Here is a 15644-nt window from a genome sequence, read left to right as displayed (position 1 = left end):
CTTACAGGCTAGTTTTTATAGGGCACAATTGCAGACATCTATGTATGTGGCTTTGGCTGATTGGATGTCTCCTACCTGTGTGTTTTAGTAACGGTTACCTGGAACCGATGCTAGTAACTGTTGAGGTGTTTATTAAACCACAAAATGGCCTTGTTTTAGGTATGTGTTTTAGTAATAGTTACCTGGAACTGATATAAACAAAATGGCCTTGTTTTAGGTGTGTGTTTTAGTAATAGTTACCTGGAACTGATATCAATAACTGTTGAGGCATTTATTAAACAACAAAATGTCTACCTAGGCAACATGGAGTCACTATGGCTAAGTAGGCCCAGGTAGGCCTAGGGGGTTAACATGTTTTAACGTGGAATCGACCCCAACAGTCCCCAGGGGTGCAGCTCATGTGGGAGCAAAGGTGGGGAGGGGAGGAGAAGAAAAATCGAAGGACAGAAAATGTTCTTAAGTGTGGGGCTTGTATTTTGTGTGTGTGTGTGTGTGTGTGTGTGAGAGAGAGAGAGAGAGAGAGAGAGAAACACAGTACAAAAATGGGTTTGCTAAAACTGTGCGATCTACTGCGCTTTAATGAAGGTGCTGCTGTCAGCACCTGACAGGCTTTGGAGTACATGGGATGTATAACGATGGATGGATAATCATAGGGTAAAAAAAATATGCAGCAAAACTTTAACAGTGGTAGAACCTAGTGTTGAGTATTTGGGCATTCTTGTACAATCCTTTCAGCTTTTATAGATCTTTGAAATTTTTCATTGAAAAATGGTAGGGAGTCACTGTAGGAAAGAGACGTGGAGTAAGGCATGGGGGGGCATCTGCTCTTCACAGGATCAGGGCAACAGGGTTGCTTCCTTTTGCCTCCTTTTGGATCTACTTTCTACAGCTGTCTGGGAGTTTCTGGTGGGCTATTTTAAAACAGGATTTGTGACTATGCTGACTTTTGTAGGTCACAGGTGACTTTACATTTTCTGTGGGAGGAGCTCCATCTCACCACAGTCTCTGCAGGGCATCAGAGGGAGGGCTCCTTGTAATAATTTCGAAGTAGGAAGGTGTTGAAACCCACCTTTAGTAACAATGATATTGTCAACGAAGTCATTTTCCTTGTCGCTCATCTGCTGGAAGTTTAGAAACACATTTAGTGGAAACTATCACATGCCCAGCCTTTCCCCCACCCCGGACTCAGCCACTAAGAGGTGACCCTCACTCCAAGCCATGAGCAGATGGCTACAGACTTTTCTTTGCTGCCGTTAAAACCAGGGTGACCATCTGTCCCAATTTGCCTGGGACTGTCCTGTGTGACACTGGCTTCCAGCTCTGACCATGTGGCTGCCATGGTGACAGCCACTTGCCATTGATCATTATGTTAAATCCCACAAAAGATTCTCCCAGACACAGCTTCCTTATTTCTATTTGGCATCCAACAAGATAGAATCAGGCCAACCTCACCTCCTAGATGCACATAGCCATTTAAGACTCGGAGCCGAGATCTTGTTTTGTCCCACTCCTAGCAGGACAATTTCTTGTCAGCATTCAAGAACATAGAATATTAAATATGCACGATTACTTTTTACTACACAAATGGTAACATAATAGGCTTGGGTCTCTTAAATTTTTCTATACTTAAAACATCCCAAGGTTGAAACATGTTTTCTTTCTTCCTTCCTTTCTTTCTTTTTTTGAAACATGCTTTCTTAAGAAAGGGAGTTATCATTCTACTTAGTTGACATTCAAAAAGAAATAGAAAATTTGAATAGACATATAACAAAGACAACTGTTAATTTAAGTTTCTCACGAAGATCCCAGGTCCTAATAAATTGATAAATTCTACCTGATATTTTAAGAATAAAATAACAGCAGTCATGCACAGACCTTCAGGACCAGGGCCAGAGAAGAAAGCAGCACTTCTCCATTCTCTGTGGTGTCAGTGCGTGACACCAATGCCAGACAGTGTCATCCCAGAGAGGAGGAATAGGATGAGCTGGAAGCATTCGTGAATATAGAGGCAAATATCTTTAACAAAATATTACCAAACCAAATGTGGTTACAGAGAAACAGCATTATATACCATTACTAATTGAAGTTTATTCCAAGAATGCAAGGTTGGTTTAACATCTGAAAATAAATGAATGTAATAAGTATATTAATAATACAAAGAACATTAAACATGTGAGCATATTGGTCAACCAGAAAAATCTATTTGACGTGATAGCACATCTATGTATGACAAAAACAATTCCACACCCGTGGGCATAGGAAATGCCTGTAATCTGGTAAAGAGTGCCTAATGACTCTTGTATCTAATTCATACTTCATTCATTCTGAATACTTTCCCCTTAAGATTGGGACGAAAGCAAGAATTTCCACTTCAAACTTCTATTTGATGTTTTACTGAAGTTCCAGACAATACAACACAGCAACAAATATAAACTAAAGACATAGATTTCAAAATGAAACCATATTTATTTGCATGGAACATGCTTCTAACAAATCTGTAAAAAAAAGTCTGGTAGAAATAAGATGATGAAAAAAAAAATAAGATAGCTCCATAAGGTGGTAGGATACAAAATAGATACAAAAATCTCAATTATATTTCTGTAAACTAGCAATGAAGAATCTGAAAATGATAATAAGAAAACATTCCATTTGAAATAACATTGAAAATAATAAAAATAAGGTAATAAAATAAGAGCCAAATTTGTATACTTAGAGCTAAAAACTATTGAGGGAGATTGAACACAATCTACATAAACAGAAAGATTTAGAATACTCATGGAATGGAGAACAGAACATTATCTTGAGAGCAAATTCCCCTAAACTGACCTACAGATTTACTGTGATCCCTACTGAATTTCTAGCAAACTTTTTAAAGGAAATATCAAGCCAATCCTAAAATATATATCAAAATTCAGAGGACTTAGAGTGGCCAAAATAATTTGGAAAAAGAAGCAGTAAATCGGAGGACTCACACAACTTGCCCTAAAAATTTATGACCGGGGCGTCTGTGTGGCTCAGTGGTTTCAGCCTCTGCCTTCGGCTCAGGTCATGGTACCAGGGTCCTGGGATCAAGCCCCACTTTGGGCTCTCTGCTCAGCAGGGAGCCTGCTTCCCCCCTCCCCCTCTGCCTGCCTCTCTGCCTACTTGTGATCTCTTTCAAATAAATAAATAAAATATTAAAAAAAAAAACCCAGAACATTTCATTTAAAAAAATCTATGACCAAGCTACAGGAATCAGGACAGTGTGGGACTGGCATGAGGATAGATGTATGAGCCAGTGGAACAGAGTCGAAACTCCCAAAGTAAAACCTGAGCAGCAGATGTTGAACAGAGGGAGGAGCAATTCAGTGTGTGGGGGGATGAGAGTATTTTTGATAAACGGTGCTAGAACAACTGGATAACCAGATACAAAAAAAGAGTACAATACCCTATTTCATACCACACACACACACAGAGACACACACACACAACTCAAAATCAGTCATAGACCTGAATTTAAGAGGTAAACTTTAACACTTTAGGAAGAAAACAGAGTAAGCTCTTTGTGAGCTTGAGTTAGGCAAAGTTTTCTTTAATAGGATACCAAAACACTACTCAGCCAAAAAATGAAAAATTGGACTTCATAAAAAATAAAGCATTTGCTCTTTGAAAGTCACCATTACAAAAACAGAAAATGTAAGTCACAGGCTGGAATAAATATTTGCCAGCCATGTACTTGCATCTAGAATATATATAAAGAACTCTCAAAACTTAGTAAGGAAAACAGCCCCATTTTTAATATTAACATCTAATGCATTATTTGCCCCACGAGTACAGGTCTGTGAATTGTCAGGCTTACACAATTCACAGCACTTACCATAGCACATAACTTCCCCCAAGTCCATCACCCTGCCACATTGTCCCTAACCCCCTCAGCAACCCTCAGTTTGTTTCCTGAGATTAAGAGTCTCTTATGGTTTGTCTCCTCCACACCCCATCTTGTTTCATTTTTTCCCTCCCTAGTTCCCCCAAATCTCCTGCCCTGCCTCTCAAATTCCTCATATCAGGGAGATCATATGATAATTGACTTATTTCGCTAAGCATGATACCCTCTAGTTCTATCCATGTTGTTGCAAATGGCAAGATTTCATTTCTTTTGATGGCTGCATAGTATTCCACTATATATAAGTGGAATGCTATGCAGCCATATATATATGTATATATATCACATCTTCTTTATCCATTCTTCTGTTGGTGGACATCTTGGCTCTTTCCATAGTTTGGCTATTGTGGACATTGCTGCTAGAAACATTGAGGTGCATGTGTCCCTTGGGATCACTACATTTGTATTTTTGGGGTAAGTACTCAGTAGTACAATTGCTGGGTCATAAGATAGCTCTATTTTCAACTTTTAAAAAAAGATTTAATTTATTTATTTGACAGACAGAGATCACAAGTAGACAGAGAGGCAGGCAGAGAGAGAGGTGGAAGCAGGCTCCCTGCTGAGCAGAGAGCCCAGGACCCTGAGATCATGACCTGAACCGAAGGCAGAGGTTTTAACCCACTGAGCCACCAAGGCGCCCTATTTTCAACTTTTAAAAAAATTATTTATTTATTTGACAGAGAGAGACACACCAAGAGAGGGGACACAAGCAGGGGGAGTGGGAGAGGGAGAAGCAGACTTTCTGCTGAGCAGGGAGCCCATTGAGGGGCTCCATCCTGGGACCCTGGGATCATGACCTGTGCTGAAGGCTGACACTTAACCACCAGGCACCCCTATTTTCAGCTTTTTGAGGAACCTCCATGCTGTTTTCCAGAGTGGCTGCACCAGCTTGCATTCCCACCAACAGCGTAGGAGGGTTCCCCTTTGTCCGCATCCTCGCCAGCATCTGTCATTTCCTGACTTGTTAATTTTAGCCATTCTGACTGGTGTGAGGTGATATCTCATTGTGGTTTTGATTTGTATTTCCCTGATGCCGAGTGATGTGGAGCACTTTCTCATGTGTCTGTTGGCCATCTGGATGTCTTCCTTAAAACAGCTCCACTTTTAAAATGGGGGAAAGATTTTAATGGTCTCCACCAAACAGGATATATGGGTGGCAGATAGTCACCCGAAAAGGAGTGCCATGTCATTTACCATTCAGAAAATGCGAATCCATGCCACAGCCCTGCCCGTTAGCAGGACCCGGTGGGAAAGGCTAACGGTGCTGAGTGCCGGGGGGACGCTGAGAAGCCAAAGCCCGAGGGGCAGCAGTTGGAAGTCACGGGGAACCGGAAAGTGATGCCTCTTCAGAAAGCCGCTGGGCAGTTTCTTCGAGCTAGGACTCTGCTCTACCATTTGCCCAGCGGTCCCGCCCCCAGGCTCCCACCAAAGAGGACCGAGGCTGCCTGTGCTCACGGGCTGCATGTGGGACGAGGGGTGCTGTCCCTCTGGGGGACCCCGGCCTGAGTCTCTGAGACAGGGTCACTCCACACTGACTAAAAACGGACTGGATTTTCTGAAGGACCGTGAGTATCACCTGCTTCCCCTCTTTGTTCATTTTCATTCATGCAGTGCGCAGACCGGGGCCAGAGCCCATCTGCACAGAGGCGCGTGGTACACTCGCCAGAGTCGTTTGATGTGTGTGAATGTGGGCTTCCTGCTCTTCGTAACTCAAATGACTTTGGAAGGTAATTCATCTCTGATGGGATATTTTTAAATAATGTGTAACGTCGTCACACTCAACCCTAACCCGGGTTCACCGCCTTGTTCTCTAGTCTGTCCACACCGTTAACTTCTGGACAGGAGGAAGTCAGAGCTCACTGATTGTGTCGGTCAGAGAACACGTGGGGAGTTGAGTCCGAGCCTCCTTAGGACGGCTCCTAATACCTGGTTTCACGTTGCTCTGAGAGCCCCAGAGTGCCGCACGCATGCACACATGCACACATGAAATCACAGAGGCAGAAAGTGGCCCACGGTGAAGGTCACAGTCGAGGCTGCTACTCACTGTACAACACGCACTGTCTGCACACAGGACTGTGCTGTTGTGAAAAGTCACCGAGACACAGGAACTGGGCTCCCATTCCAGTGAGTGTCTTAGTTCACAGGGCTGTCGCCCCAAAGGGCCACAAAGTCAGGGGCATAAACCACCAGACTGTGGTCTCACTGTTCTGGGGGCCGGAGCCTGAAACCACAGGGTGGGCAGGGTCAGGGGCCTGTCAGGCTCTCTCCTTGGCTTACGGATGGCAATTTTATCCTTCTGTCTCCACATTTCCTATCTTGTCCCTTTCCAGCAAGAATAATTGAAAATTGGTGCACCAGGATCATAAATTTCCACCTTAAAAATTTTTCAGATTGCCACATTATTGAGTATTTATTTTAGAAAATTTGGCACTTATCAATATGCCCAGTGTGCAGGCAGAAGTCGTTCCTTCCTCTGTCCACCAGTGTCCGCTGCTGGCGTTTTGACTGGGGTCTTTCAAGTCTCCCACATAGAGTGTCTCCATGTGCATCACACACATAACTTTTTCTTTTAAAAAATTATAACCCTGTTGTGTACCTCCTTAGGGGCCTGCTTTAAAATTCCGTGTATTGTGAGGTTTGTCGTGTTAAAAGAAAGCACCCCGAATTCACTGTCCCACCTGGAAGGTGTACCCTGCTTCTCATCACTGGGATCTTCTTGTTTAGACACAGTTTGGCCTCTCTGCCCCGAAAGCTGGGCGACTTGGGGGAGGGGAGCACTAACGTGTCAGGGAGCACAGGTGGCCTTACAGACCAGGCGCTAACACCTGGGCAGCCGTTCTTTGCAGCAGGAAGCATTTCTAGGGTAACTGGGACTTCGTGCTGGGCGGGGCCGGTGGGGGCCTGGGTGTGCCCGCAGCCTTCGGGTCACGCCCACTGCGCAGACCAGAGCCCGCGCCTGCAGACCCGGCTGTCTACACCTCTTGATGCTCAGAGCTGTGTGTAAGCAGCTGTGGGTGCTTATGGAGTCACAACTCCATAACCGATGTTAATCGCAGGCGCATTTTAGAGGAAGCTCAGGGCCGGGCTCTGGGGGTCGCCATTGGCCTGTCTCATTTGCACAATCCCTTCTGGGCCACGTGCCTACCAGAGCACATTCCACAGGCGGCCCCACAGAAATGACCAGACGGAGAAATAGAGAGGGGAGGGGCCACACATCTGAAGCTAAGCTTCCAGAACTGTGTGGGACCTCCATCCCACCAGCCCTCGCCAGGGCCCGTCCTGTAGCCGCCCAGCCAGCGAGCCTGAGCAGGGGCTCCAGACGCCTGCTCCACATCATAGGCCCAGGACAGGGACATTGGGGCCCCGAGTCTTACAGGACAGCAGTCAATGTGTGGCCGCGGTTGCATTCATGCCGGGAGGTGCTGGAGACGAACGCACTTGTAGGCTCCGTAGGGACACTGACAGAATTTGTGTCCCCTTCAGCCTGCAAGTCATGGTGCCGGGCTGGATGTCTCCAAATCATTCTTCCTTGTGTCTCGGGGGCCCCTCAGCGGACCCTGCTATGTAGTTCCGCATCCCCCTGGCATGGTGGCGGAGACCCAGGGCGCACAGCACCACCTGCCCGTCGTCGTTCAGAGTCCCTGCTGCTGGTGCAGCCCCTCCTCTCAGGGGGCGGGGGGTCTCCCAGCGCGCAGCAGGCCTGCGGGCTGTGGAAGAAGGGGAAACCACAGTAAGGGGCCCGCAGCATGCCGTGGCCTGCGGCTGTCAGCAGCTGTCCACCTTCCCTTTCTTGCTGACGTGTGTCTCCACTTCCTCCTGCCCCATCCCACCAGAGTTACGTCCAAGGAGCTCCTGCTGTCGGATACGCTCTCCCATCAGCTGTCCAGTACCGTGTTCCCAGAGAACTTGGGGCCAACGGTAGGTGAGGGGCGGCCATGCATGAGCCTCAAATACAGGAGGGAGAGCCAACGGAGGGTCTAAGCCTCCCCACAAGAGCTGGGGGGAGGGCAGGGTTGGCTGGTTGAAAGTAGTTCCAGCGTTCTTAGGGATGCAGCTCCGACAGGGGCAGAGGTGGGACGGGGAGTATGAGGGAAGGAAGGTGAAGACACAGAAGTTCTAAATTGTGGGGCACGTGTTTGAGGGAAACATGATCGAAACGTGGGCGTGACTGGAACAGAAGCATCACGTGTGCCTGGGATGTGTGTGGACATCTGCAACCAGCACTGTAGCCAGCTCCCGGTGGACTTGTGGCCTGTCCCCCAGGATCCCGGCAATCCACTCACTCCCACAGCGAGGGCTCCCCTGCTCCTTTCCCAGGTCAACATACACAACCCGCTCTGTTTGTTAGTAGCTGGGACTCAGAGTTCCATGTGGGAAATGCCGGAGGCTGGTCTTCAGTGGGGACTGGGTGTGACTGGCCACGTCACAGCTTAAACCATGGTTAACACAATGGGGCACGACCCCTCCCCGCCGCTCACTCCCATCCAGCCTCCTGCCATACCTGGAGACCGTGGTGGCACTGCGCTCCGTTCCATCGGCACCCCACCCTACCGTCCCTTCTGGGTGCCACACAGCTTCTTCTGAGTGGCAGGAAGGACAGTGTTCAAGAACAAAGTCACGATGACCAGGCAGGTACTGACAGCGTGGCCCACCTAGTTGTCGTGCATGTCCAGATGAATGCATTCAAGCCCTCTTCTCCCAAGTCTGGCTCCCGAGCTCCCCTCCAGAATGCGTGGTAGAGCAGTCTCAGGGACATCTTATCCCCAGTCTCAGGTATCCAAGTCAGCCCTGACCATTCACGGCCATCCTGCTGGATACTATCCCTCATCACATTTAACTCCTTTGTGGATTATCTGAGACAGACCATCTTTCCCACTTTGATGCCAAAGATTGGATAAGGCTGGGCTCACCTCCTAACTGGGGGCAGAGCTTTGAGACCTCAATAGCTCAGACCCTACCCCCTCACACCCAGGAGGACGCATTCTCTTTGGCATCCAAGAAGGTAACTACCAAATATGCATATAGGGCTTTCTAATGCAACAGTAGTGACAGCATGGACTTGGGTCTCTTAAACATTTGTACACTTAATTCTAAATCTTCCAAAGTTGAAAAATGCATTCTCACTTAAGAAAGGTAGTTCCCTTTCCAGTCAGTTTGTACAGATTAGCAAACCTAAACAAATAAAAATAGAGAATCCCCAGCCCTGGTAGCTACACTGTTGAATTCTAAATTTTTATTCTAATTAAAAAATAACAGTTGTACACAAGCTCTTTCAAAAACAGAGGAAGGTAAACCCGTTCTGTGAGGCCAGTTTCAACCCGATACCAAAACCAGACAATGTCATCACAAAAGAATACAATGAAGCAAGATCCTTGAAGAAAATATAGATAGAAACCATTGAGTAAATATTAGCAGGCCAGATCTAGCAACACGGTCAAGTACCATGGCTATGTGAAGACCAGTAGATCTTATACAAAATATTAACAGTGAAGGTCAATAATAATATAATGATGTCAATTCAGAAAAAGGAGTTGCCAGAAAGAAACTCTCGTTCAGGAGCACCTGGGTGGCTCAGTCGTTAGGCGTCTGCCTTTGGCTCAGGGTATGATCCCAGGGTCTTAGGATCGGCCCCGCATCAGGCTCCCTGCTTGGTGGGAAGTCTGATTCTCCCTCTCCTAGTCTCCCTGCTTATGTTCCCTCTCTTTGTGTCTTCTCTGTCAAATAAACAAAAATCTAAAAAACAAAAACAAAAACAAAAAACCTCTCATTCATGATAAAAAAAATATTCTCAGCAAATTAGGAATGAAGTGAAAAGATTTACATTCTGACAATGAACAGCTATGAAATACATTGCACTTCCTGGTGAAAGACTGAATACTCTCCCTCTTATGACTGGGGACAAGGCAAGGATGTCCACACTCACTACTTTTATCTAACATTGTACTAAAGTTCCAACCAGTGAAATAAAATGAAAAAAAGGAATAAAGAATAGAAAGTTAAACTGTGTTAATCACAGACAACGTGGTTCTAAAACAAAACAAAGCAAGAAACTACTGGTAATAAAATAGCTTTGTAAGAAGCAGCTGAAGAGCTCTCCAGTAAGCTCCAGGACATTTATCTTCAGTGTTACTCAGAACACATCTGAATTCCGCTACTGTCCCCACCTGGCTCCAGGAAACTCCGTGTGCCTCCAGCCATCTCTACAGCAAATCATTTCAGCTGTGGTCAAAGTCGAAATTTTTCAGTTGTGCTAGTTGACCTAGAAATGTTGTATGTAATTTACCATTTTCTGGAATGGAAACAGTTGTTAAAAAATAAATACCTTTTGGGGTGCCTGGGTGGGTCAGTGTGTTAAGCGTCTGCCCTCAGTTTCGGCTCAGATCATGATCTCAGGATTGTCAGACTGAGCCCTGAATCAGGCTCCTCACTGGGCGTGCAGCCTGATTAAGATTCTCTCTCTCTCCCTCTCCCTTTGCCCTCCTCTCTCTCGTTCTCTCTCTCCTGCTCCAAAATATCTCTTTTGACTTTGTCTTATTAAAAAAATAGCAAGTTCAATGATATTTCTATATTTGGCAAAAATTAAATTGAAGGCAATATTAAGTATTCCATTAACAGTGACATTAGAAATAATAAATTTAACAAAACTGGAGTAAAAAATCCCAAGAGGGTCTATTTTTTAAAAAGGAATCCAACATGTTGATCATGAAATGTGTGTGGAAATTGAGAGGACCTGGAGTAGCAGAACAATTTTCAAAAGAGAACAAATTGCAAGAATTGTACAACACTGACTTCAAAATTTACTAAAAACCTACAGAAATCAGGACAGTGTAGTACTAGCATAAGGATAGACAAGTCAGTGGAATAGAATAAAAATTCTAGGAATAGGCCTTTATGTTTATGGTTAATTGATTTTAAACAAAGGTGCCAAGACAATTCATTAGAGAGAAATGATACTTTCAACAGATGGTATTAAAACAACTGGATAGCCATCTTGAAATAAAAATAACTTAATACCATACTTCAACTATATAAGTAACTCAAAATTGATCATACACCTGAATTTAGGAGGTAAAACTTTAAAACTTCTAGAAGAAATGATAAATTGTGATTTTGTGTTAGGCAAAGTTTTCTTTGATATGATACAAAAAGCACTATCTACTAAAGAAAAATATGGTATATGTAATTATTGTGAAATGTCAAATTAACACATCATCCACATCATCGTCTTACATAGTTACCTTTCCTGTAGGTATGTGTGAGAATGCTTAAGATCTACTCTCTTAGCAAATTTGATGTGCAGTTGCCATGATGTACATGATGATAGGTTTATTTTTAAAAGTCTTCCTTTGGTTAAATCTATTAATGAGCTTTTGACCCAGGAATTGTGCTCCTGAGAATGCAGGCTTCCTGGATTCAACCTGGCTCTGCCCGTAACCTTAAGCAGGAAACCTAATTTGTCTGTGCTGGTCTCCCCCTCTAAAGGAGACAACAAAATTATCTCCCTATAAGGATTTTGTAAGGATTAAATGAAGATAACTTAGGAACCACTCAGTTGTTTAATATTATTACCTGAAGGAGTAAATTATAAATATGGACAAAGCAGACCAGATGGACATCACAGATATATTCAGAACATTCCATCCCAAAGCAACAGAACACACCTTCTTCTCTAGCACATATGGAACATTCTCCAGAACAGGTCACATCTTGGGTCACAAATCAGGTCTCAACTGGTACCAAAAGACTGGATCATTCACTGAATATTTTTGGACCACAATGCTTTGAAACTTGAACTCAAGCACAAGAAGAAAATTGGAAAGAACCCAAATACGTGGAAGCTAAAGAGCATCCTACTAAGGAATGAATGGGTCAACCAGGAAATTAAAGAAGAATTGAAAAAATTCATGGAAACAAATGATAATGAAAACAATGGTTCAAAATGTTTGGGACACAGTAAAGGTGGTCATGAGAGGAAAGTATACAGTGATACAAGCCTTTCTCAAGAAACAAGAAAGGTCTCAAGTACACAACCTAACCCTACACCTAAAGGACCTGGAGAAAGAACACCAAAGAAAGCTTAAACCCAGTAAGAGAAGAGAAATCATAAAGATCAGAGCATAAATCCATGAAATAGAAACCATAAAAACAGTAGAACAAATCAACGAAACTAGGAGCTGGTTCTTTGAAAGAATTAATAAGGTTGATAAATCCCTGGCCAGGCTTATCCAAAAGAAAAGAGAAAGGACCTAAATTAATAAAATCATGAATGAAAGAGGAGAGATCACAACCAACATCAAAGAATTACAATTTTGAGAACATATAAGAAACTATATGCCAACAAATTAGACAATTTAGAAGAAATGGATACATTCCTAGAAACATATACACTACCAAAAATGAACCAGGAAGCAATAGAAAACCTGAACAGAACCAGCAAGGAAATTGAATCAGTAATGAAAAATCTCCCAAAAAACAAGAATCCAGGCCAGATGACTTCCCAGGGGAATTCTACCAAACATTTAAATAATTAATACTTATTCTTCTGAAATTGTTCCAAAAAATAGAAATGGAAGGAAAACCTCCAAACTCATTTTATGAGGCCAGCATTACCAGCATTACCTTGATCCCAAGACCAATATCCCTGATGAACATGGATGCAAACATTCTCACCAAAACACCAGCCAATAGTATCCAACAGTACATTAAAAGGATTATTCACCACGACCAAGTGGGATTTATTACAGGGCTAAAGGTTGGTTCAACATCCACAAATCAATGAGATACAACACATTAATAAAAGAAAGAATGAGAACCACATGACACTCTCAATAGATGCTGAAAAGCACCTGACAAAGTACAACATCCTTTCTTGATCAAAAGTCTTCACACTGTAGGGATGGAGGGCACATACCTCAATATCATCAAAGCCATCTATGAAAAACCCACCGTGAATATCATTCTCAATGGGGGAAAACTGAGAGCTTTTCCACTAAGGTCAGGAACACAGCAGGGATGTCCATTATCACCACTGTTATTCAACATAGTACTAGAAGTCCTAGCCTCAGCAATCAGACAACAAAAAGAAATAATAGGCATCCAAATTGGCAAAGAATAAGTCAAACTCTCACTCTTTGCAGATGATATGATGCTTTCTGTGGAAAACCCAAAAGACTCCACTCCAAATCTGTTAGAACTCATACAGGAATTCAGTAAAGTGTCAGGATATAAAATCCATGCACAGAAATCAGTTGCATTTCTATACACCAACAACAAGACAAAAGAAAGAGAAATTAAGGAGTCTATCCCATTTACAATTATACCCCAAACCATAAGATAACTAGGAATAAACTTAACCAACAAGGAAAAAAATCTGTACTCAGAAAACTATAATGTTCTTATGAAAGAAATTGAGGAAGACACAAAGAAATGGAAAAAACATTCCATGCTTATGGATTGGAAGAACATATATTGGGGAAATGTCTATGCTACCTAGAGAGATCTACACATTTAATGCAATCCCTATCAAAGTACAATCAACTTTTGTCACAGAAATGGAAAAAATAATCCTAAAATTTATATGGAACCAGAAAAGACCTGAATAGCCAGAAAAATGTTGAAAAAGTAAAGCAAAATTGGTGGCATCACAATTCCAGACTTCAAGCTCTATTACAAAGCTGTCATCGTCAAGACAGTATGGTACTGGCACAAAAACAGGCACGTAGATCAATGGAACAGAATTAGCCCAGAAATGGACCCTCAACTCTATGGTCAACTAATCTTTGACAAAGCAGGAAAGAATGTCCAATGGGAAAAAGACAGTCTCTTCTACAAATGATGTTGGGAAAATTGGAAGACCACATGCAAAGAAGAATGAAACTGGTCCATTTCCTTATACCACACACAAAAATAACCTCAAAATGGATGAAAAACCTCAATGGGAGAAAGGGATCCATCAAAATCCTTGAAGAGAACACAGGTAGCAACCTCTTTGACCTCAGCCACAGCAACTTCTTCCTAGAAACATTGCCAAAGGCAAGGGAAGCAAGGGCAAAAATAAAGTATTGGGACTTCATCAAAATCAAAAGGTTTTGCACAGCAAAGGAAACAGTCAAAACCAAAAGACAACCGACAGAATGAGGAAGAAGATATTCTTCTTCTCAAAAGAAGTTCTCAAAAGACAAGTTCTCAAAAGAAGAAGAATATGGGAGAAGATATTTGCAAATGACATATCAGATGAAGGGCTCATATCCAAAATCTATAAAGAACTTCTCAAACTCAACACCCAAAGAACAAATCAAGAAATGGGAGAGGACATGAATAGACATTTCTACAGAGAAGACCTCCAGATGGCCAACAGACACATACATGAAAAAGTGCTCCACGTCACTCGTTTTCAGGGAAATATAAATCCAAACCACAATGAGATATCACCTCACACCAGTCAGAATGGCTAAAATCAACAAGTCAGGAAACAACAGATGCTGGCGAGGATGCGGAGAAAGGGGAACCCTCCTACACTGTCGGTGGGAATGCAAGCTGGTGCAGCCACTCTGGAAAACAGCATCAAGCTTCCTCAAAAAGCTGAAAATAGAACTGCCCTAAGACCCAGCAATCACACTACTGGGTATTTACCCTAAAGATACAAACGTAGTGATCCGAAGGGGCACGTGCACCCGAATGTTTATAGCAGCAACGTCCACAATAGCCAAACTATGGAAAGAACCTAGATGTCCATCCACAGATGAATGGATAAAGATGTTGTGTATATACACAATGGAATACTATGCAGCCATCAGAAGGAATGAAATCTTGCCATTTGTGATGACGTGGATGGAACTAGAGGGTATCATGCTGAGTGAAATGAGTCAATCAGAGAAAGACAAGTGTCACTGATACGAGGAATTTGAGAAGACAGAGGATCATAGGGGAAGGGAGGGAAAATGAAAGAAGATGAAACCAGAGAGAGAGAGACAAACCATGAGACTCTTAATCTCAGGAAACAAACGGAGAGTTGCTGGGAGCTGGGGGTAGGGATGGGGTGGCTGGGTGATGGACATTGAGGAGGGTATGTGCTATATCAAGTGCTGTGAAATGTGTAAGACTGCTGAATCACAGACCTGTACCCCTGCTACAAATGACACCTTATATGTTAATTTAAAAAATGTGGGCAAAGCTTTATGCAGAGGTGTTCACTATCACATTGTTTATAATAACAAAAACTCTGTAACAATCAAAAAACACAAAATCAAGTGAGTCATTAAGCAGCATAGGCTGAATGTCTGACTTGGAAAGATGATGCAGCCGCTGGAGAGTCTGGCTGTGGAAACTATGTAAGTTCTTCAAAAGATTTTATTGCTGACTTGAGAGGGAGTGGGAGAGAGCTCGCAGGGGCGGGGGGGAGAGGGCCAAGCCGACTTGCCGCTGGGCAGGAGCCCCACCCAGGACCCTGAGATCATGACCTGAGCCGAAGGCAGAGGCTCCACCGACGGAGCCCCCCAGGCGCCTCTTTAATAATACTGTTTAAATGCTTATGATATAATAATGGGGAAAAGCAGTATGAAATTACATTTATGGCAAATTTACGATTGTATAAAGCAAAACAAATCCTATGAATGGGGAAATCAAGATTGACAGGAAATGCCGAGAAACGCATTCGGATGATGGAACTCTGGGTACGTTTTAGTTTTCTCGATTTTGCAAAGGGTTAAGTATATTCACCTGA

At 43.3% G+C, this 15644-nt stretch overlaps 1 protein-coding gene across 1 annotated transcript in view; it reads left to right on the top strand.

Moving 5' to 3' along the window:
- LOC132028152 (uncharacterized) overlaps positions 1–15644 on the top strand; it is a gene marked incomplete at its 5' end in the record, with an annotated part of 43676 nt that overhangs the window by 15521 nt on the left and 12511 nt on the right. The window contains 2 exons of the mRNA XM_059416765.1: positions 5534–5649; positions 7756–7840. Of these exons, the coding sequence (XP_059272748.1) occupies positions 5534–5649; positions 7756–7840 (201 nt within the window). The remainder of the gene's footprint in view (positions 1–5533; positions 5650–7755; positions 7841–15644) is intronic.

The sequence above is a fragment of the Mustela nigripes genome, chromosome 12, assembly GCF_022355385.1.
Source record: "Mustela nigripes isolate SB6536 chromosome 12, MUSNIG.SB6536, whole genome shotgun sequence".
NCBI lineage: Eukaryota > Metazoa > Chordata > Mammalia > Carnivora > Mustelidae > Mustela > Mustela nigripes.
This window is presented reverse-complemented; position numbering and strand designations above follow the sequence as displayed.